This window comes from Ursus americanus, chromosome 13 (genome assembly GCF_024610735.1).
Source record: "Ursus americanus isolate L20-20 chromosome 13, mUrsAme1.1.p, whole genome shotgun sequence".
Lineage (NCBI taxonomy): Eukaryota > Metazoa > Chordata > Mammalia > Carnivora > Ursidae > Ursus > Ursus americanus.
This window is the reverse complement of record NC_142139.1, coordinates 9010377-9033818: the sequence shown is the minus strand read 5'-3', so window position 1 is coordinate 9033818 and position 23442 is coordinate 9010377. Positions and strand designations below refer to the sequence as shown.

At 36.9% G+C, this 23442-nt stretch overlaps 1 protein-coding gene across 1 annotated transcript in view; it reads left to right on the top strand.

The window, feature by feature from the left end:
• The window catches only part of ARSJ (arylsulfatase family member J), a 75851-nt gene extending 56439 nt beyond the window's left edge, over positions 1-19412 (top strand). The window contains exon 2 of the mRNA XM_045799090.2: positions 16409-19412. Within this exon, the coding sequence (XP_045655046.1) occupies positions 16409-17813 (1405 nt within the window). The 3' untranslated portion in view covers positions 17814-19412. The remainder of the gene's footprint in view (positions 1-16408) is intronic.
• Positions 19413-23442: the final 4030 nt, after the last annotated feature.

The window sequence follows — 23442 nt, the reverse complement described above, 5'->3', positions numbered from 1 at the left end:
TAAAATAAATCTAATGACAAAGATAACTAATAGAATTTCAAAGTTACTGGTAAGCATATGACACTCAGAGCACTAATAATACGTTGGTAAAATTACAAAGGGAAATAACATAACCCTCCTTTAGTAGGACAAAATCACTTACTATTCCCTTAGTATGCCTACAATTATATTGCCTATTGAAACAGAATGATCTATTTTTAGTAACTTGTTTCTAATACACTATTTTTCTGAGTATGACATCTAAGAACTACATTAATACAGCTTCTGAATATAATCTTTAGCACATTGCACTTTTGTGTGCACTTTCCTTATATTGCTATAAAAACACCTTAAACTAATTTTAAGAATCTGTGTTTGGGATCCTAGTAAGAAGACAGCTAAAGCAACATAGGTTTTCTGGATTTACATAACTCTCAGGATTGCAGAATCTCAAGAACATAGGGATAACAGTTTGGGATCTTATAACATGAGTTTTTAGAGGAGTTGTCAGGAAAAGTATAGCATGAGGACATATAATTCCTCTCACTAGCACAGGAAAGGAGCAGTGAGCACTAGCAGAAGCAGTACCATAAAGAACACTTTTTACTGCAGCAAATCTTAATGGTACCTTCTGGGAGCTTTCCAGAATAGAGTCAACTGAGAAACCTATGCTCAAAATGAATATGCTTTCCCGAGGTCATAAATGCAGATTTGTATAATATTTTGGAAATCTATCTGTTATGGTATGAGTAAAGAATAAGAAAAATATTGGATAGCGTATCCCTTAGATTTATCTATCAAATCTTCCCTCTGATAGATAAAATAAACATTAATAAATATTAAAGCACTCAAAATAGAATCTGGGGGAATAAGTTTATCTCTACTTCTGAAATGTATCAAGACACATATATTAAATTCATAGTGGAAATTATGACTCAGACAACTAATAGATCAGATCAGTTTTGTTTATAAGTGATTATAACTCAGCGTACTGTAGATATTCCGATAGACTCAACACCTATCCTTGTCACAAACTGTTTCCATTCAGAATATTTATTTCATAAAAATAAGGCTAAGTAATTGGCAAGAACTTGGGTCTCCCTATAGAGCAATGTGAATTATATTTTTTGCATTCCTCATTGACATTTAGAGGAATTGACACATTTGTCAAGTAAAAGGGAGGGAAAGCAACTCCATGGGCAAAACTTCAGTTTGACCATTGGAAATTTCAATCTGATGGCCAGAAAGGAAGAGAACGGGCAAGATACTAGTTCACTAGTTCTAAGCAATGGAATCACATATTTGCTTTGTTTTGGTTTTGGTTTTATCTCTTGCACACAATAGGGCAGTGGAGGGAAGAGGACATGGAGTTGAAAAGATAATGGACAGGAAGAGCACAAAAAAGACAAGATGTTGTAATAACTAGTATAATGAACATTTGTGTAAATTTTTACAGTTTACAGTATGTTTTAAGCACTTTATTTAATTTAATCCTAACCAAAAAGGGAAGGGGGAATCCTGTGGAGTTGATGCATTGCTGATATTAATACCTCTGTTACAAATGAAGAGACTGAGGTTCAGGTTAACTGGCTGTCCCAAGGCTACATAGCCAGTAAAGAGGAGGATTCAAATCCAGACATTGTGATTCCTAAGACTGTGGGGTTTTCTCAATACTACCACATAGGCTGGATTGTTCCCACAATACATCCTATGATGTCAAGTCAGTGGGCAGAATGTCCAGAGATAAAATATGGCCTCTACTAATCCCTCCACCAACCTGATTTCTAACAAATAGAAAGGTACACATTTTCCCACTGACTACCCAGGAAATGGGTGGTTGTCCTCCTATGAGACATTGGGGCTGTAGACCCAAACCTGACCACCAAGACAATCCCTTTGGAGAAAATAAAGAGGATTGTTGCCAGAGCACATGTGAAATAAACACCGTGAACTTTACAGTTAGTGCCCTTTTTAGTCTGTAAGCAGTGGGCCATCTCCTGAGGAAAATTATCTGGCTGTATAATAATTACTTTCCACTTTACTTGTAATGTTTGGATAACTTTACTGGAAAAAAAAATAGATGGCTGACTAGCACCTGCAGCAAGAGGGATGAAGGTGAACTGTGATAAAGGTGTTCTGATGGTAAGCCAGAGTGGGGAGAATCTCCTTCCTGGGGTGTGTTTCAAGGCAATAGGTTTTATCTATTAGAGATCTTCAGAGTGTGTTTATTTTTCCTTTTTATTTCTAGTTTTAAACATTATTTTTACTGTCACTGTGAAGCATTTCAAACATACTAAAGCTTTTTGAGAATAATATGACAAATACTCTGGACATTTTCCTGCATAAAGAAGGAAGTTGGGGACGCCTGGGTGGATCAGTCAGTTAAGCATCTGCCTTTGGCTCAGGTCACGATCTCAGGGTCCTAGGATCAAACCCCACATCGGGTTCCCTGCTCAGAAAGGAGTCTGCTTCTCCCTCTCCTTTACCCTCCCCCACTTGTGCATGTTCACTCTCTCCCTCTCTCTCTCAGATAAATAAAATCTTTTTAAAAAGTTGAATGAAAAGAATTATTATATAAAATTAAGACAGCTATAACCATCCTGTTATATATATGGTAGATGAAAGAGTATCTATAATAATTATTAGGGCAAAGGGTCCATTTTAATTTGCTGATTTTCCTACTCTCATTTAAAGTTATGTATGAAGTTCAACCTTCAGAATATAAAATATCAATTCCACATCCTTATCTGCCAGCCCTAATTGCTTATTAATGCTGCCATTTTAGTGATAAATCCTAAACTATTCAAAATAGTTCAATATCTGTATTCAGGACAGAATCAATCGTCATCACTGTTAGAATTTAGAGAGAAACCAATAAAAGGGCAAAGTCACAGACAGAAGTCCATGAATTCAGCTTTTAGGAAAAAAATTACCTAATATACTCCAGTTGGTGCCTAAGTTCTAAGTCTAACGATGCCTGTGTGAAAATGCGTGGCTCTAACCTTGAGAATTTGGTTATACCAATTAATGGAGTTTTTATTCAATAAATCTCTTTTCTTTAGTTGAAACTGCTTTGTAGCATAAAATTATAAACATCTTTTAAAAATAACGCTAGTCAACTGAAATTGTTAGTAAACCTAGTGGCTTTAAAGAATGTAGGTTCACAACTCTGTAGATTTCCTGGTGTAATCTGAAACCAGTCCCCATCCACAGACAACAGGGAGAGACCTAAGAAATAGGCCACTCCAGGTTGGTAGGTGACATTTGGGGGGGGGGTGGCATTTTTAATAGTAGCAAAAGGAACTTACATAAAAGGCTTGTCTTGGGTGGCAGCAAGATGAATGGATCCCTGCACCCTCTCTCCAAATCTTAAAAGCTTGTTAAGAGACCCTAACTGTGGTCTGTCACCTATACTGTGCAAGTGCTTTCAACATCACATCACCATCTCAAGGCTCTGTCCTTAGAGCAGCCTCTGAGAGCAGGAAAGACAAGTGGAACCCACAGTCCCAGGAGAGGGGAGAGGCTGAGGAGCCTCCTAAGGCCCATGTCCAGCTCAAGGGTCAGTTGACAGGCATGTCTTTTTGATCACATTTCCCAACGATTATATAACGAGTACATATTCCCTGCTAAGCCATCTTTACTTTCAGTTTATTTTCACTTGGCTTGCAGCTAAGACACTAATGAATTCCACATGAGTTTGACATGAAATACTTTCACCTATGTGTGGGTAATTTTAGTGCAAAATACTCAGTTATTTGAAAGATAATTCCTAACCACGGCTAAGAGGAAGAAATTCTGTTCAAGAATGAAAGAATATTACCACTTTTTTGTGGAGCTAATTCCTAGAGAAGCCACATGGTGAACATAAATGTCAAGCTCTTCATAATTTTTTTGTCTTCAAAGTTAGAACTATAAAGAAAATGTTGGACTTAAATATGGCAGTCCTGGGGCAGCTGGGTGGCTCAGTTGGTTAAGCATCTGTTTTCAGGTCATGATGTCAGGATCCTGGGATCAAGCCCCATGTTGGGCTCCATGCTCAGCAAGGAGACTGCTTCTCCCTCTCCCTCTGCCCCTCCTCCCATCCCCCCCCTCATTTTCTCTCTCTTGTTCTCTCACTCTCTCTTGCAAATAAATCAGTAAAATCTTTTAAAAATAAATAAATAAATAAATAAGGCAGTCCTATTTCTAGGGAAGTAATAATAATGATGGACCAATGCTTACAAAGGAAAATATATCATATTTTGAAAGTATTTGAAAGGATTTTTAATTTTTTCTAAGGAATCTATATTACTTTGAGAATTCTAATATCAAAAGATATTAGTTAAGGATATTTTCTTTAACACATTCTGTCTCTAGGGTAAAGTCAATAACATGAAATTTGGTTTAACATTTAAGTATTCTCTGGTCCATACATTCAAGTGCATTTTCTGTTTATAATAGAGGACATTAAAACTTGCACATTTTAAAAAAACTGATTTAATAATACTCTGTGGTAGTAAAGAGAATAGTAAAAAAATTATCTTGATAGTATGGTTACACTTTGCTTTATGGAATATATGTGACCTTAAAATAGTCTCTATAAATTAAATAATGGTAAATACAACTCTGGAGTTAAATTTTACTCTCTAATTTTACAGTAAAGGAACATACTAATTATATAAGTAATTGTTCATTTAGACAGATGTTTGGTAATCTTTTATTTATATCTTAAGTCTTTTTTTTTAATAGAGTAGAAAGTATCAGTCTTCCAGGAATAATTCCAGAAGGAAAGACAACATGGAAAAAAAGAGTCAGAGAGAAGACCCTCTCGTTGGGAAGTAAATTTGCCTTTTGATGGAAACTACCAAGAAGTCACACACACACTATAGATGAGGCTATAACTGAACAAAATAAAAGTTCATCCACCTGATGTGCAGCAAGCCAGTAAAAATGGACACTCAGCTTTTGCAGTAAAGAAAGACAGGCTATTTATTGGTTTGGTGCCACCCAGGAGAATGGGAGCTAACACTCTCAAGTTCCAAACTCCCTGATGGCTTGCAAATGAAGGGTTTTAAGGGCAAAATTTGGGGTGGGGGTCTCCTGAAAAGGGAGACACCATTGATTAATGGCCCATGAGGTCATGCTGGCAGGTGCTCAGATTCCACTTTGTCTGATCTCCTGGAGGTCTTTTCCATCTCAAGAAACTTGGAATCTGAAAAATATCTTTATTCTTCATGCTAGAGATTCATTAGGCGCATCTGGTGATTATGTCTTTAGGGCGGTGCTGATTAATACCTAAAAGCTACCAGAGTTGCATTCCTACAGGTTCCTGGGTCAGTCCAGCCCTGCCTGGGGCAGTATGACCTCTGGTATTTGTTCATTCTTTCATCTGAACTGACAATATGGACATCGGCTTCAAGATTAAAAGGAAAATTTCCAGAAAGAAGTCACTTAACATGTGATTTGCAGCCGTGTTTCTAATGAGACCAGGAAAACTTTATTCAGCATAGCAAAAGCTTTGATGTTGTAAATGTTAACATATTGTGGATGAGCAAGGCAATTGCAAGGACGAACAGCAGGTGCTGATGATGAGGAAAGACCATTCCAAGCCAGGAATTTTTAAGTTACTTGACAAGTTATTCTTTTTTTTTTTTTTTTTTCATTAAATGGAGCATTTTCTCTGGCTTCTAGGGGATAATTATAGAATTCATTTAGCTCATTCCATCTGCTTTCTTCTGGTCTAAAGGTGCTCTCCTGAGTAGATGTCCCTAATAAGAAGAATGTTCCTTGATGAGATGAACATTTTCATTCATTTGGCATTTAGATTTCTTTTTTAATTTTAAATTAAAAATTAGTCCCATGTGTAATTAGTCTGAGTGAAGTAAGCTAATTTTTAACACCCGTTCATCTAAGTTTCATTTATAATATATATAAATTATATGTAAATTTATATATCAGGAAGTGAAAGCTTCCTTTTATTATTATCTCCCTGGAAATAATCATGTCTAACTATTTGGAGTATATCTTTATATTTTTTTCTTTCTCTTTCTCTTTCTATGAATATACACTCATTCTCATTCATTTATTCATTCAACAAATATTTATCGATGTCCTATTTTGATGAGCCAGGTGATGCAAAACAGCAGTGAATAGTCCCTGCCTTCGTGGAATGTACACATTTTTTATTATAAAAATGTAACAATACAATAGATATTCTGCCATAGTCAGATGTTCTTTTACTCAACAATACATCATAAACATTTCACCACATCAGCACCTGGAGCTCCACCATATTCTTTTTTTTTCCTTCTTCCATTTATACATCTTGAAATAGTTTACACTCACCATCTATACATTTTGTCAATCTAAAAAAAAAAAAGCCAGTTATTTTACCAGCAAAATGGGTTTATTCAGGAATGGTAAAGAATTACAATTCAGGACCTGCAAGCTACAACAAAACCATAGTCAAGTCCAACAGACAAAGGAGAGGAAGATTATTTTATAGAGAAGAAGGAGGCAGCTGGAAGAGGTTGTTCTGAACTAAGGTCCATTGGAGAAAAGTAAGAGTTCAGGGTGATGACAGTTTCTCATTGGCTGAGAAACCAGGGTAGTTGATTTCTTGTAGAAGATGCAGTGTACATCTTTTCCTGGTAGGGCCTATAATTGATCATTCTTTCCTGCTGAAGATTCTTTTGTTGGTGTCCGTAATTGACAATTCCTCCTGTAATTGATGTTGAATGGTATCCTCCTTCTAGCCTCCCAACTCCACTTTTGTGGAAAATTAATATTTTCACAGGTTTCACTTTCCATTCAGGTCTCAACTCACTAAAATCTGGACTTCTACTAAAATATGGTTTATCAGGTTGTCAGGGAGAAAGAATTTCCTCTGCCCTTCAAGGTCCTTCTAACTGGACTAGGAATCAAATTGATGTAAAACAGATTAACAGGAGAAAATAAAATTTAGTTTCACACATAAGGGAAATCCACATGGACATGAACTTCCAGAGACAGTTAGGCAACATGAGGTTTATTTGACTTCCTGAGATAAGGAGACAGGTAAGGGTTTGGGGATACAAAGGGAAGGATGTCTATTAGCAGGAAGTTGAGGGGAGATGTTTGGAAAACAAAGGTTGCCCTATTATATGGTTAAGTTTCTTAGGTAAAAAAGAACCTATGTTAATGTCTCTCTTCCTGGTACATAAAGAAAGTTGTGGGGTAAAGAACTTTTTCAGAATTTGCTGTGTTTAACTCAAAATAAATTTTATGCCAAAGTAGCCCATCTTGAGGCAGCCTGCCCTTGGCCCTTACAAGGTCATACATGCTTACTGCCAAGTTCAGTTGATATTTTTTAATTCACACCTTTCTTGGCTTCTCTACCATATGTGATGCAGTCAACTCTGAAACTGCCCTTTACTACTCTAGTTCACACAGTAACTATTTCATCTCAAACTCTTTCACTTGTGCTCCTTGCTTTTCTTCTGAGTGATAGCATTTCCTGGGCTCCGTCTTTGGCTCTCAGTCTCCATCTTGTCTTTAGATGGTCTCATGTGCTCCCATGAATTCACCCGCCACCTATGTGCAAATGAGTCTCAAATCTAGAAGTTATTTCATCCTATACATCTCTAGTAGGATATCTTACAGGTGCTTCCAACCAAGCACAGAGGAGGATTCATCATCTTCCTATTCATTCCTGTTCTTCTTCCTACATTTCTTAACTTAACGCAAGAAAACTCCTTTCACCCCAGCACCCAGCCCAGACACTTGAGACTCATTTTTAACATCCCCTATCCCACATCCCCATAGCCTGTAGCCCTCTCAGTTGTGCCTTGTTAGAGTTCTTCCCTCATCCTTACTGTCATCCATCTCTGTTTCAACTGTCAGTGTTTATCTCTTATACTAGGGCAAGCATCCCTGCCTTTGTCTTCTTCCACTAGAATCTACCCTTCATACTACAATCAGAGTGTTTTTTCTAATGCAAACTTTTATTATGTATTGTGGTGGTTTTCTGTGAGCATCACATTAAGTACAAAAACCTTTGTACAGCTGTATGCTGTAATACAATACTATGTAACTTGGCATCTACTTGTCTCTGTAGTCTCATCTTCCATCAAGATATGTCTGAATCTCTGTTCTCATATTCTGAACTGTTGATCCACAGAGGGCCAAATTCTCTCCCTCTGTGCATATGAACATTCTGCTCCTTTTATTGAAATACTCTCTTTGCCTTCCCTTCAACTCTTCACCTGGCTGGCACATCCTCCCTCAAGAATCACCTCAGATTCATGTTCCCTTGTGACTCTGTGCTTTTATCCATAATGTTCCAGGTGTTTCAAATATCTGCCTTTTCCCCATATTCACCTAGGTACCCTATGAATGCACTGAGAACAAACATGGCCCCTTTTGAGCACATTTCCCGACCCTCTATGAGTATTCAGAAAATGCTGTGGTTGTCTTTCTTGCAGTATTTACTCCTGTCATGATAATCCTCTAATTGTTGTCTGTCTCTAACACTAGACTTGTTACCTAACCATCTATCATAGCCTCTAAACCAAGAAATGAGGGGAAGCCCTGGTGTGTTGCCACAGTCAACTGTTCCATCCCAAAGAATCCTGACAAATCAAAAGCATAGTTCCTGGCTGGGTTTGCCAATAGTGTTGCCCAACAAACTTAGATAAACTTGTCACAAGAAAAGCCAATAATTCAAGAGAGGGGGTTTTGGGATAGAGAAAGAGAGAAATTTATTTTGGGTGCAGCCAGCTGGGGGAGGTGGCAAGCTCAAGCCTTAACAATTGACCTCTCCACTGGCAATCTGAAATTTTATAAGGAGAGAATGGAGGGTGGGGGTATGTGCAAGGGAGCGGGCAGAGAGTACATGATCATGGATAGGGGTTGGTATGTGTTCAGCCCATGAACAAGGTTGGGGAAGGGAGTCTGTTGCTATCTGGGCTTTTCTGGCCTGGTGTTTAGAATGTTCTGGTCATTGCAAAACACCTTCATTAATGCCTCAAGAAAATGTGATAAGAAATAAGCACAATGGGTTTTAGTTAGAGCATGAGTTAAGCAATCTTCTCTATTTCTGATTTTAACTCTTGGGGTCTATAGCTGAGGAAGAGGGCTCACTGAGTGCCTTGTGAGCAGGAATCAACTTCTTCAAATTTATGACCCCCCAAAGTTAGCAGTGTCTGGCTCATGGTAGGTGAACGAGTTTTAAATAAGCAATTCATTCTAAACTATGACTAGTTTTTCATCTCATGAATGAATAGCCAATGAATATCCATTCATTCATGAGATAAAAATCTTGACATTGAGTTGTTATGGTACCCCTCTCCCACTGACACCCTTTGTCAGAAGACAGAATTAACTGAAAGATGAAATTAAGGCCTATAAATAGAATGACAGTCTTTGCAATAAAAGAGTCTATTGGAAGGAAGTGATGAAGGAACACCTTTCAGAATATGGAAGATTAGTTATGTTTTTCTAATTTATAAATATCTGAGTGACTTTTGATTTATAAGCTATAGTCTCTTATACCTGGTTCCTTCTCTTCAAAATACCAATTTCTCCTGCACTATTGGCTGATTTTGTATTCTGTAACAATCCTAGACATTGGAGTCTGCATGGAACTCTGAGGATTCATATTTTATCTTTATAAGCATCTTGTATTTATAAGGGTACATTAACTATGTAATTGGATTAAAATAATATTATATTAGACAATCCTAGACAAAAGAGAATTCAAAACTACTGCTGCTACCAGAACCCAGTGATATAAATTAATATTTAAAAAGATTGCAGAAGTCTTTACACATTCTAATGCCAAGCTGAAAGGCCCACTTAGTTTTTGTCTTTTCAGTTGGCAGGAAAGTGACAATGATGGCTATTGATGTTAACAGGTTTGGCATCAGCTCCAGGTTTACTATTGTTCATATGGAATTTTCTTCACATGGTACCCAGATGGTAACAAAAAAGTAGACTAAATTTCAAAATTAGTTCATTTTTTAGTCATGATTACTGAATTCAGAAAATATTATGTGAAAAACCTATTTTTTAAGCTAACTTTTTTTATTATTTAGAAAAAGAACTTTAAAAAAATAGATGCATTATGGAAACTTCTTTATCGAATACCTGTATGTAATATTATAAACGTGTTTTTGTAAAGCTACTCTGAGGTTGCACACATTCTTTAAGGAAACATTGACCTGTCATCCTTGATCCATGAATTCTTAGAGTCAGAAGGCATCTTTGACGTAATCTAGTACTCCTTTCCCAATTGAGATACGTCTTTTACAGAATCTCTGGAAGATGATCATGTAGTCCATTTTGTTGTTTTTTTTCTTTTCTTTTTTTATTTGTGGAGTTTTGTAGTTGTTGTTGTTTGCATTGTTGTTGTTTTGCAATCTACCATTTTGTAATGTTATCCATTGGTCATAATTGTATACTTTGGAACAAAACAGAGAACAGCTGGTCCATCCACTGTTCACCAAAATATGAAAGCCACAAATTCAGAAGTCCTTGATTTTTTCCTTTTCCTTTCTCACTACCCTCCCTTCACTGACTTTGTCTCATCAGTTCTAAATTCAAATTATACATCTGATTTATGCAATTACTTCCATTTTTACTGCCACTAGGTGGTAGTCCAAGCCACCATCATCTTTGACCTACACTACTGTAATAGCCTTCTCATTGATTCCTGTGTTTCAATCCTCATCTCTTTACTATCAACTTTCTGCACCAGCAGTCTCCACGTTGGAATACATACACCCCAGGGCAATGCAAGATCATTCATTAGGATACAAGAACAAATACCAGAAATTCTATTTATATTTATTTTTATCCCATTCTTTTTCATTTCTGTTTTGTGTATGCTTACAATGTTCATAAATTAGTGCAGTAGTGCATATGTGTCATTTATAAATAAATAAATGTACATATATTTGGGGGAGCATGCTTAAATATTGAATACTCTATTCCAGATATGTTCTGATTAGCACAGAGTAGGATTATTACTCCTTAGAATTTGCACACTGCCCTTATATAATGTAAGATCTTATTAGCATTTTAGCTTTCTGTTTTGCTTTTTTCAAATTCAGTCTGATATATCCAACTTCCCAGACCCATAACAAACATGTAAATCGTTGCTATTTAACATGCAGTGCCTTCCGTTTATCCCAATTAGATTTTCTTACACTTTTTAAAAATTTTTTGAAACAATCTCATACTTACGGAAAAAGTCAAGTACCATACAAGTACAACACAAATAACATTTTTTCCTTGACCATTTGAGAGTTCACTGCCAACCTTGATGCCCCATCATCTCTAATGCTTTATTTTATTTTTATTTTTTTTAAGATTTTATTTATTTATTTGACAGAGATAGAGACAGCCAGTGAGAGAGGGAACACAAGCAGGGGGAGTGGGAGAGGAAGAAGCAGGCTCATAGCGGAGGAGCCTGATGTGGGGCTCGATCCCATAACGCCGGGATCACGCCCTGAGCCAAAGGCAGATGCTTAACCACTGTGCCACCCAGGCGCCCCTAATGCTTTAGTTTATATTTCCTACAAACAAAATCTCTTTCTACGCTGGTCACGAGACAGTCAAAATCAGCAGATTAACATTGTTATTCCCATTTAATCCTTAGGCCCTATTTAAATTTTGCCAGTTCTCAAAGTATGTCCTTTATCATAGCTATTCCAATTCAAAATCACATGTTGCATTTATTTGTCATGTTTCCTTATTCTCTTTCAAACTGGAAACATCACTTGTTCCTTCTTTGACATATATTATCTTGACACTTTTGAATACCAGTTATTTTGTAGACTATCCCTCAGTTTGGGTTTGCCCATTGTTTTCTTGGGATTAGATTCAAGTTATGCATCTTAGGCTGGCACAGCACAGAAACAATGCTGTGTTCCTCTCAATTGCATCCTATCTGGAAGCACATGATGTTGGTTTGTCCCAGTTATTGGTGATGTTAACTTTGATCACTTGATTAATATGGTGTTTATCAGGTGCTTTCACTGTACAGTTACTCTTTCAAAGATTTTATTTGTCAGAGAGAGAGAAAGCACAAGCAGGGGGAGTGGCAGGCAGAGGGAGAAGCAGGCTCCCAACTGAGCAAGGAGCCCAATGTGGGTCTCGATTCCAGGACCCTGAAACATGTCGTGAGCCAAAGGGAGATGCTTAACTGACTGAGCCACCAAAGCATCCTTGTACAGTTACTCTTTTACCACATGTTTTGCAGGGAGATACTGTGCGACTATGTCATTATCTCGTTCCATAGCAAGCCTTTATTATTTACCGATTTATTTATATTAGTATGGACTCAGCTTTTCCTATTTTATTCAGTGGGTATAATTTTTTACTATCACTATTTATTTTGATACTCACATTGTCCCATATTTGGCCAGTGAGATCCCCTTCATTCAGGCTTCTGCATCTTTTTGACATATTCCCTTCACTCTTTGAGCACTTCTTAACTTTTGATCTATATTTCACCTTCTTTGTTTTGACATTTCAGGTCATTTATATTACTTTGAATCTTGATTATGCCACTTATAACATCAACTATTCCTCCTAGATGATAAGAATTTCTTCTGTTTCTTTATTCAAGTCATTGATAATAATGGATGATATTGGATATGGATATATAATGGATTATAATAATAAATGGATAATAATGACCAATGTGTTGAAGCCGAGGAAAGAGCCCTGTTGTATTGTTCCAGAGACTACTTTCCAGATCAGCAGTCTTCAACCAATTAATCAATATACTATTTCGTACTGTATTTTGAAGAATTATTGATCATCATGCTAGTCATGCTGCCAAGTCAAAGTCACTATCAAGCCAAAGATTCTTCCTGGATTCCAGCCATCTCCTTCCTGAAAGAAAATAATTTGTTAGCGTTCAGTACTGTTCTCCGTGACTGAAAGCACTGTCTCCAACCCCACCTGATTCCAAGGTTCAGAGAACTCATACCTTAAAGTCATTCCCATTACTAGTAGGATCTTGACTTAGAGCTCACTTAAGGATATCAAGACTTTGGGTACCAGGCGGTGGTGGACAAAACAAACAGCAACTTAGTCCCTGGCACACATTTTACACTCAGTATATTGCTTAACTGAGCAAATGAATAAATACTGAAGATTAATGCAAATAAATTAACCCAAACTTTAAATGTGTCTAGCTGTTCAGTAATCTGTGAGTGTTCATGGAAAAGCCTCTAAAGCCAAAAATCTGGATTACAGATTTTGTTTCAAGACTTACAGCTGTCAAACTTGACAAACCACTAAATTACTCTGAGTTTCAGTGGTTTTTTTGTTTTGTTTTTCTTATCAGATGAAAATAATAAATGGAACACTCCTGCCTCACCCACAGACTTGTATAAGCCAGAGAAATGATGTAAATGAAAATTATCCACATGACTTGATTGGTTTTAATGTGTAACATTATCATTCTTATGGTGAATATACACTGTTACCATAGTTATTTTTTCATTATTTTATAAGAAAATGAGTAGATTTTTGAAATGCCCAACATTTTCCTAAGCTGTTTACCTAATTTTATTTAAATAAAATAGAAAAGAAAAGAAAATGCAGCTAACTTAGCTTTCTAAAATGCTCAGAAATCAACTACTTAAAAAATCATTCTCAAATTTTTCTGGGATCAATATAAACCTCACTATTTGGTTTACAAAAATCTTTCCTATCTTTAATTAGAAAGTTAGAACAGATTTGCTTCTCAAGACTGATGGCATTTTTCCCCAGCTCCTTGATTTTTCAAGAAGTACTGATTTTAACTCTTAAAAAGAATAGAGAGAGCATCAGATTTAACTCTTGTCATTCAGGAATCAATTTCACAGCTTGGTGGGGCAGGCTGAAGGTGTTGGGGGTCATCTCTATATCTCTATTCTATCTATAAAATTAACATAAAAGCATCCTACTTCTTACTGTTATAGTGAGGACTAAATGTAATAATGCATATGAAAGAAGGCCCATAAATAATAAAACTTTGTACAAATATGTAAGTAACATATGACTAAGACCTCAGAGGTAATAATAGCAAAACCTGTGATTTATTGATGGACTCTCCTTATCAGATTCTATGCTCTCTTTCAGTGCTACAGCAACCCAATATGTATCATTATCCCTGTTTTACAGATGAGGAAACTGAGGATCAGAAGGGTTAAGTACTGCCCAAAGTCACACAGCTAATAAGCAGTGGAGCAAATTCAATCCCAGGTCTGTCTGACCCCCAAACTTTACCCTTAACCCATGACCCAAATTCTACCCCAAACTCCACCGATTTGGCCCCAAAGTCTTGAATTCATTCAATAAGAGTCTGTCCTGAAAAGATCGCTTCTGTTTCTGAGCTGCTGTCACACCTCTATGTTGTTGGTTCTAAATTTTCTAATATGAAAACTGTTCTAGGTTGTGGGGAAGACAGAAACCATACAGTTAATAGTTCTGATGTCTCTTACTTATCTGCTAACACTGTACCCTCTCCTGAAAGAAGCAGACCTCTTTTTTCCTACTCTTCTTTGTCTGAGCATTTTCTGTATTTCATGCTTTTCAAAAGGCTCAATTACTTTTGATTTTAGTACTAGCTGAGAAAATGCCCAGTTTGATTAGAAAGACTTGAATTGGTTAGCCATTCAATGAATTGAATAGATACTCTGGCCAAGTACATTTTCTGCATAGAATTATTGAGTTAATAATTCATTAAAATTCTTGCCCATACAGATTTTTCCATTTTTAAATTTACTCAATGCTTACATTGATAGGTGTTACCAATCTGTCATGTGCTCATGCAAAATCGATGGTTTCACAAGTAAGTGTTTTGGCTCCTGAACTGGATAATCAAAAATCATCAAGGATAGCAACAGTACTTTCTGAATTTGGTGCTAAATAATGTTTGTGAAATACTTATTTCTCTGAGAGCTTATTACATTTTAAATTACCTACAACTGTGATAATTGTGAAACTTCGACAGCTTAATGATCAGCAGAGTAGATAGGGCCCATGTTGGATAGTGCTTTGCATTAGTGACCAAATTTCCCTATGGATCCTACAAAGCCATCAATTACTGCAATTGACACTTCAAAAGAATTCACAGTTACATTATACTATCATTTGAAAATTTAAATAAATTGCACCATTCACCCAAGGTATGTATGACATGATGGCCTTTCAGGTAAATCAATTTTTAAAAATTTTAAATTTTGATCTCAATACTACTCTTTGTAACTTGATTCCAAGAATATTTTCACATGTACCTTAAAACCTTCTGCAATCTTTATTTTCTCAGAATTTCTGTATTTTGTATTTTAAAAGTCCTTTTGAACTTATATAATAACTATAGAATCAATTGCTTTTAAATGTCATGAACTAATAGGCACATCTTGACCCAAATGAAAATTCATACACTTATGTGATGATAACCAGTCTCTGAGGAAAAGTCCTTGGCAAAATATCCCTGGGAAAAGAGCAATGCTGGAAAGTAACATTCACTTAATTTTAAAGTACGGAAAGGGTTGCTTTGTTTTCTTAGACTGTAAGTGAATGTAATATTTTTTTTAATGGAGACACTGGAAAAAATATGAAAGGACATGTTTAATGCTGTTTTTGGGAAAATGTAATCCTTCTTTAGCATCAGCTAAAACCCTTACTCTAAAATGGTTTTTCAAAATGATGTATCGTGAGCCAGAAAAATTTCCTTTCTCTTTACAGAGATCTAACAGGTTGGGGACTAATTATAAAATATTTTTTGACAATCAAACAGCAGACTTTTATATAACTTTTGCTTGTATTTTTAGTGCTTCAGAATTAGCTTGAAATAGATCTCAGGAAATGATTTGGGAGCTAATGTGAGGTCCCTAGACTAAAACTAATAATAATACTACTCTAACATTTGCATCCTTTCCCTTATCATGTTAGTTTTCTATGTCATATAATTAATTAAGAGATTAAAATTTATTCAGATTAATTCCATTAGAAGAATTTTAAAACACTTGAGATAGGTGTGACTGGGTGGCTTAGTCAGTTAAGCGTCTGACTCTTGATTTTGACTCAGGTCATGATCTCAGGGTTATGATCAGGATCATGAGATCAAGCCCTGTGTAGGGCTCCATGCTCCATACTCAAGATTTTCTCTCCCTCTGCCCCTCCCCCTGCCCCCCTCGCACTCTCTCTCAAAAACAACAAAACAAAACAAAAAATACTTTGAGATAAGTGGTGAAATCTTAGTTTCAAAAGTACTGATTTAGAGGCACATGTATTTCAAATGTTAAATATGAAGCTAATTAGGATAAGACTTCTGAATCAACAGTAGAAATGCTGAATTGGTCATATTTTATTTGGGGAGAAGTTTCTCTTCATAGAAACATTGTTTAATTTAAGAATCATTGTAATATCTCATTTATCCTGCACTGACAACATTTTTACTCTTGTCAAGGTATCAGATACACACCGGACTTCAACATTCTATCATAAGACCTACCCAACCCAACTGCTTACCTCTGGACAATGCAACCCTACCTCAGAAGCTGAAGGAGGTTGGCTATTCAACACATATGGTTGGAAAATGGCACTTGGGTTTTTATAGAAAAGAATGTATGCCCACCAAGAGAGGATTTGATACCTTTTTTGGTTCCCTCTTGGGAAGTGGTGATTACTATACACACTACAAATGTGACAGTCCTGGGATGTGTGGCTATGACTTGTATGAAAATGACAATGCTGCCTGGGACTATGACAATGGCATCTACTCCACACAGATGTACACTCAAAGAGTTCAGCAAATTTTAGCTTCCCATGACCCCAGAAAGCCTCTATTTTTATATATTGCCTACCAAGCTGTTCACTCACCGCTGCAAGCCCCTGGCAGGTATTTTGAACACTACAGATCCATTATCAACATAAATAGACGGAGGTATGCTGCCATGCTTTCCTGCTTAGATGAAGCAATCAACAATGTGACCCTGGCTCTGAAGACTTATGGTTTCTACAACAACAGCATTATCATATACTCTTCAGATAATGGCGGCCAGCCCACAGCAGGAGGTAGTAACTGGCCTCTCAGAGGTAGCAAAGGAACATACTGGGAAGGGGGCATTCGGGCTGTCGGCTTTGTGCATAGCCCACTTCTGAAAAACAAGGGAACGGTGTGTAAAGAGCTTGTGCACATCACTGACTGGTACCCCACTCTGATTTCACTGGCTGAAGGACAGATTGATGAGGACATTCAACTGGATGGCTATGATGTCTGGGAAACCATAAGTGAAGGCCTTCGTTCGCCCCGGGTGGATATTTTGCACAACATTGACCCCATTTACACCAAGGCAAAAAATGGCTCCTGGGCAGCAGGCTATGGGATCTGGAACACTGCCATCCAGTCAGCCATCAGGGTGCAGCACTGGAAACTGCTTACAGGAAACCCTGGCTACAGCGACTGGGTTCCCCCTCAGTCTTTCAGCAACCTGGGGCCCAACCGGTGGCACAACGAACGAATTACCTTGTCAACTGGCAAAAGCGTATGGCTCTTCAACATCACAGCTGACCCCTATGAGAGAGTGGACCTGTCTCACAGGTATCCTGGAATCGTGAAGCAGCTCCTACGGAGGCTCTCGCAGTTCAACAAAACCGCAGTGCCCGTCAGGTACCCCCCCAAAGACCCCAGAAGTAACCCTCGGCTCAATGGAGGAGTCTGGGGACCATGGTATAAAGAGGAATACAAGAAAAAGAAGCCCAGCAAAAATAAGGCTGAGAAAAAGCAGAAGAAAAGTAAGACAAAGAAGAAACAGCAGAAGGCAGGTGCATTTCCAAATTGTCGTTCAGGTGTTTGCCGGTATCGCGGATAAGTACACATTTTTTCCTGTCCGGATAAACTTAAGTCAGTCTTAGTCTTTAAGCTGTCTTCTAGGTAAACCAGCAAATCTGGCTCAGTAGTGTCACTGCCACAAGCACCCGACTTATTTTCCGGTCGTGCCACTCCAGAGATTCCTGCTACCTGGTGGCCACAAGGAAAACAGGTCTATTCAGTGCCAAAGGTGCTACCCTTGCAAGCCACACTCTGGAGGAGAATGGAGATGTTTATTTCTTTTGTTCCTTTGTGAAAGTGCTCATTAAGGATTTCAGCCCTTGTGCTTCAGTCAACCGACCCACCACGTGGCTTTAAACTGCAGTCAATGAATATGTTAATTTGATGGAAGTTACAGGGTAGCGTGATGAAAACTACCTTTGATCAAGTACAAAGGTTGCCTCACCTCAAAAGGCCTTGAAAAATATTTTTTCTTAGTGAATTATTGTATCTCTATCTTATGATACTTGGGGTTTTTTTTAATTAATTCCATTTCATGTATCATTTCCTTTCCTGTGAAAAAAAGCTGTTTTCTCCCATGTAAACAGCTTGCACCTCATTTTATCGTGCATGAGGGAATGGCAAATAAGAATGTTTGAGCACACTGCCAAAACGTGAATGTAACTATTTTCTAAACACCTTAACAGAATGACATTTCAACATAAAGTACATAATTTATTTTACAGAAAAAATATTAATTATTTTGTTTTCATAAAAAGTTATACAAAAGACTTTTAATTATTTTATTTTTATTTTCTATATACTGTTAGAAGTTTATTTCCTATCTTCAAGATTACCAAGCACTGTAATATGATAAATTACTGTAATACTGTGTGAATTCATAGAATATAAAAAGAATATTAGTCAGAAAAAATGGTATCACCATTATTTTGAATGTAAAAAGATGAATATATTCCTTACAAATTACTTGGAAATTCAATGTTGTACGGGGTTGAGAGACAACTTTATTGTTTCTATCATAAACACTTTATTTATGTCTTTATTATTAAAATGACTTATTTTACAGCACTACCATATTTAGTGGGCTTTCCTGATCTAATTTCTAGATAAAATTATATTACTCATCTTAACAACAAAAATCCTTACAAATAGGCAATTGAAGGTATGATTTTCTAACAACCATAGTAAATAATACGGATTTTGCAAATAAGAGGTGTTTCCAACTTGGCTATTTCATAGAGAAAAATATTATTTTGTTAATCTGTAACATTTACAATGATTGTACTCTTACCCAAAGCGGACATGGTGAGGATGTGATTTTCAGTTCTTATTAATGACCATAACTTTTTCAAGGAAAATAAATTAGCCCACAGTCTTCTATCTGGAAATGGCTTCAAGGATGTTGTTCGCTATTTGCAAGAATACCTGCCCCCTGCACATGGTGTTAGGTAGGCTCTGATTTAAGAGGAGTGCCTCTTGCAGGGCGCTTGGGCGGCTCAGTTGGTTAAGCAGCTGCCTTTGGCTGAGGTCATGATCCTGGGCTCCCTGCTCAGTGGGGAGTCTGCTTCTGCGCCTCCCCGCAATTGTGTGCTGCACGCTCTCACTCTCTCAAATAAATAAATAAATCTTAAAAAAAAAATCTGTCTTGGGGTGCCGTCATTAAGCATCTGCCTTTGGCTCGGGTCATGATCCCAGGGAGCTGGGATCAAGTCCTGCATCGAGCTCCCTGCTCAGCGGGAAGTCTGCTTCTCCCTTTCCCTCTACCTGCTGCTCCCCCTGCTTGTGTCCCCTCTTTTGCTGTGTCTCTCTCTGTCAAATAAATAAATAAAATCTTTAAAAAAAAGTCTGTCTTGCCCTTAAGAAATTCAATTCTAATATAATAGTCATCTGTTAATAATGAACAAAAATATTTTTCCAATTGCTGTCAGCAAATGTCTAGGTATTTCAAGGTGTCCAGGAAGGAAAATACTGTACAGTTGACTTTCATGCCCTAATCATTAAAACTGTGTTAATCCTGGGCGTTTAGTCTCTGGTGTCATTCTCCTAAACTGTGATTCTCAGGCTGCATTTCTAGAGCTGTTGGCGGCTCTTTCAAGTGTAAATGGCGAGTCTTTATAACCTCTGATCTTTTTACTAGCAGAACAAAAGAAAGTCCTGCCCTGAAAAGTAAGTTTCCCACTAGTTTTGTCAGAAAATAATTTGTGGATATGCCTATGTGCTTTGGATGAGAAAGGTTGTAAAACAGTTTATTCGAATAAAAAAGCAACAAATAGCCAAGCAACAAACCCTTATGGTGCCTTTCCAGTGACAACATCCACCGCAGGTCTGTCAAGTTTACTAAGGACGTGTTCCATCTACAGCTACATACTCTTACCTCGTTTTTCAGAAAATTGAGTGAATGTTACAGTTTTCCTGACCAGGCCCTTTCTGAAAATCTTAAGGATAGAGAAAACATGGTGCCACTGACCGTCGAGTGAGTATACGGTAAATACACTTCAGCATTTGCTGTTCCAAGGTACGTGGATTTAGCATCAGGATTAGCTTCTTAGGCATTTTATTCAGGGGTTCTTGAGCACCCAAATTGTGAATTTGTCAGTAGCCATCAGAATATGTGTTGGCAGAAATAAGCTGGCTTGCCAAAAGAAGCACACAAAATTCTTACGTCATAAGCTAATAAATTCGGTAAATTCATTGTTCCCTCTTAGGGAGAATTACCTCTCAAAATTTATACATTCATTCAACAACATTTATTAAATGCTACTATCTGTCAGGTAAAATTCTAGGTGCTTGGGATGGATGTATCAATGAATGAAATGAATAAAACTCTTACCTTTGTGCAGGTTATGCTCTTGCCAAGTTAGGCAGACAATAAATAATGAACATAACTAATAAGCAAATTATATTATGTATAATATAATATAATATGTATATTATATATACATAGTCCCTCTCTTTAGCCACAATTTTGCTTTCTACGGTTTCAGTTACTCCAAGTCCACTGCAGTCCGGAAATAGATGCTCCTCCTTCTTCTGTATCGTTGGGTCAATAGTAGCCGTCCCAATGTCTAGATCATTCACCTGCTTTATTTCATCACTTTGGGGTTTTTTTTCATCTCACATCATCACAAGAAGGTTGAGTTCGGTACAATAAGATATTTGAGAGAGAGAGACCACATTCACGCAACTTTTATAACAGCGTGTTGTTATAATCGTTATTTTTTTATTAGTTATTGCTGTTAATCTCTTACTCTGCTTAATTTATAAATTAAGCTTTATCATATGTATGTATAGGAAAAAACATAGTATGTATAGGGTTAGATATTACCCGTGGTTTCAGGCATCCCCTGGAGGTCCTAGGAATGCTGTATATATGTGCTGTATAAAGTAATGTGAAAAGAAAAAAACAGATCAGGAAAAGGGGAGGATTCATTCAACACCAAGTTTATCCACTCATTCATTCAACATTTGTGAAGTGCCATGTGTAATGATACCTGCTAGGTCCCATGACAAGTACCATCAGACAGAGTTCCTGCCTTCAGGTCATATACGTTCTCCTGGGAGACATACACAAATCAAATAATCAAACATGCTCATCTCCCCCACACTTCTTCCCTAATTGACCTCTCTCCACAGCACTTCTCACCCTTTAATATATTTCATATTTTACTTACATATTTTCTTTATTCTCTAACTCTTCCCTCTAGAATATAAGCTTCTTAAAAGTGGTGGTTTATGTCTGCTTTGTTTACATCTGTATCACCAGTATATAAAGCAATACTTGGCTCATAGTCAGCATTTAATATATATTTTTTGAATGAACAAATAAAATAATCATGTATATCCATATGTTCAGCTACATTGCTTGAGTTTCTGTTTTCCTATTTTTGTTGTTGTTGGCTTTCCATTTCTTACATAGGGATTTCACTGTTGAAAATAGAACTAATCATCCCTAATATCTTGTCTCAGAATAATAGCAATAATGTGAAATGCAGACGTTTCTAGCACTATAAAAAGTAACTCTAATAATGTATAGTTATAAAAACAGAGTGTTATAGCAAAAGCCAAGCAAAAGTCACACAAAATTGAGAGCCAATTTTATCTACATAATCTATTACCTAACAGGGCAGAACACTATTATTCTAACACTGCTTTGAATATCACGGAATACATTAGCTGAAATGAGAGTTTCCAGAAAGGAGAGGTGGGGGCTTAAATTGTGAATAATTTTTTGTAGCAAGTGGTGAAAGGAAAAAAAAACATAAATAGCAAATAAACCCCTATGTCTTCACAGAATTATGAAGCCACATGGACTATAGCTCCTATTCTTGGGTTTTCTATTATAAACCTCTCCAATTTGGCAGAGCAGGAATTCTTCTTTAAAGATAGGTTTTTCTTAGGCTGGATTGTAGCATATCTATGAAGTCTGTTGATTTATTGGCTAGCTGTGGCATTATTAAAGCCAGGACACCAAAATGTCCTTGCAAGTTAGGCAGACAAACACATCACCTAACCTTCCATTTCATATCTATGACTTGAAATTTTCTTTCTCTCAAATTCTTCTACAATCCTATATTCTAGGTTTATGCAATTTTGTATAAAATTAATCCCCACAACCACAAAGGGCAAGAAAATAACATAGGCTTATGAGAAATGTCTACGTAGTCACTCTTTGTAGAAATTCTCTAGTTGAAAATTTTAAGTGAGGAGCATCTTACGAATCAAAGAAAAGTAAAATTTGTCTTTCAGAATAAAATTCCGAAAACAATTTTCAAGAGGACATATTAATCTCTCTGGAAACAATATTTTAAAGAATCAATGTTCCTTCCGCCTTGAGAGTTGTACATGACTGGTGGATACTTTCAACTGAACTTCTAAATCCTAAACAACTATGAGAAAAATTTTTTTTATAACTAAGGGTAACAAAAACAAAACCTTGATTTTTATGTAGCATCTGAAACTGTATTTTCTCATGTCACCATCACCAGAACTTCCAGGGGCTCTTTTTCAGCAAAAAAATGATAGCATCATTCATCAGTCACGGAGATACATTCTAATAAATGTCCCACTGACCTTTCTCTATTTGTAGCTTTGTGTGATTGGAGTACCAATGTCCTCTAGCACCTGGGAGGTAGGGAATTAAAAGCATACAGCATCCACATTACTTTCTACTATACAGTCACACTTAACTCAGCAACAAAATGTAGGGGTTTTGAGTATATCACCCCTAAATATGCTGCGTTGGCATATGGATTACTTTGAGTGAGTTAAAGGCAAATTTAAAAAGGCAGATGCAAGAAGGGACCTCTGACCTTCCTTTTTCTTCTGGAAGGCAGGAGATAAAACTCTCATGAAAGGTGCCTTCCCTGTACCAGGAGGAAGGAAGACATTCTCGTCACCAGAGAAGGGGACCGAAGGCTGAGAGAAATCTGTACAAACTTGTTAAACTGATCCTCATCTCTCTAGTCACTTTTCCACAATTAACTGCCCTAGCCTAGACCCCTTTGTTTTGTCACGTTCTCATAATTTACTACCCTTTATCCAACCTAGCACATAGCATTCAACTCTAGCGACTTCTTTGGGTCTTCATCTTCCAGTGAAGATGCCCACATATGTGTAAAAATAAAGTATACAGTCTTTTTATGAAACGTGTCTTTCTTTCCTTCAGGTTT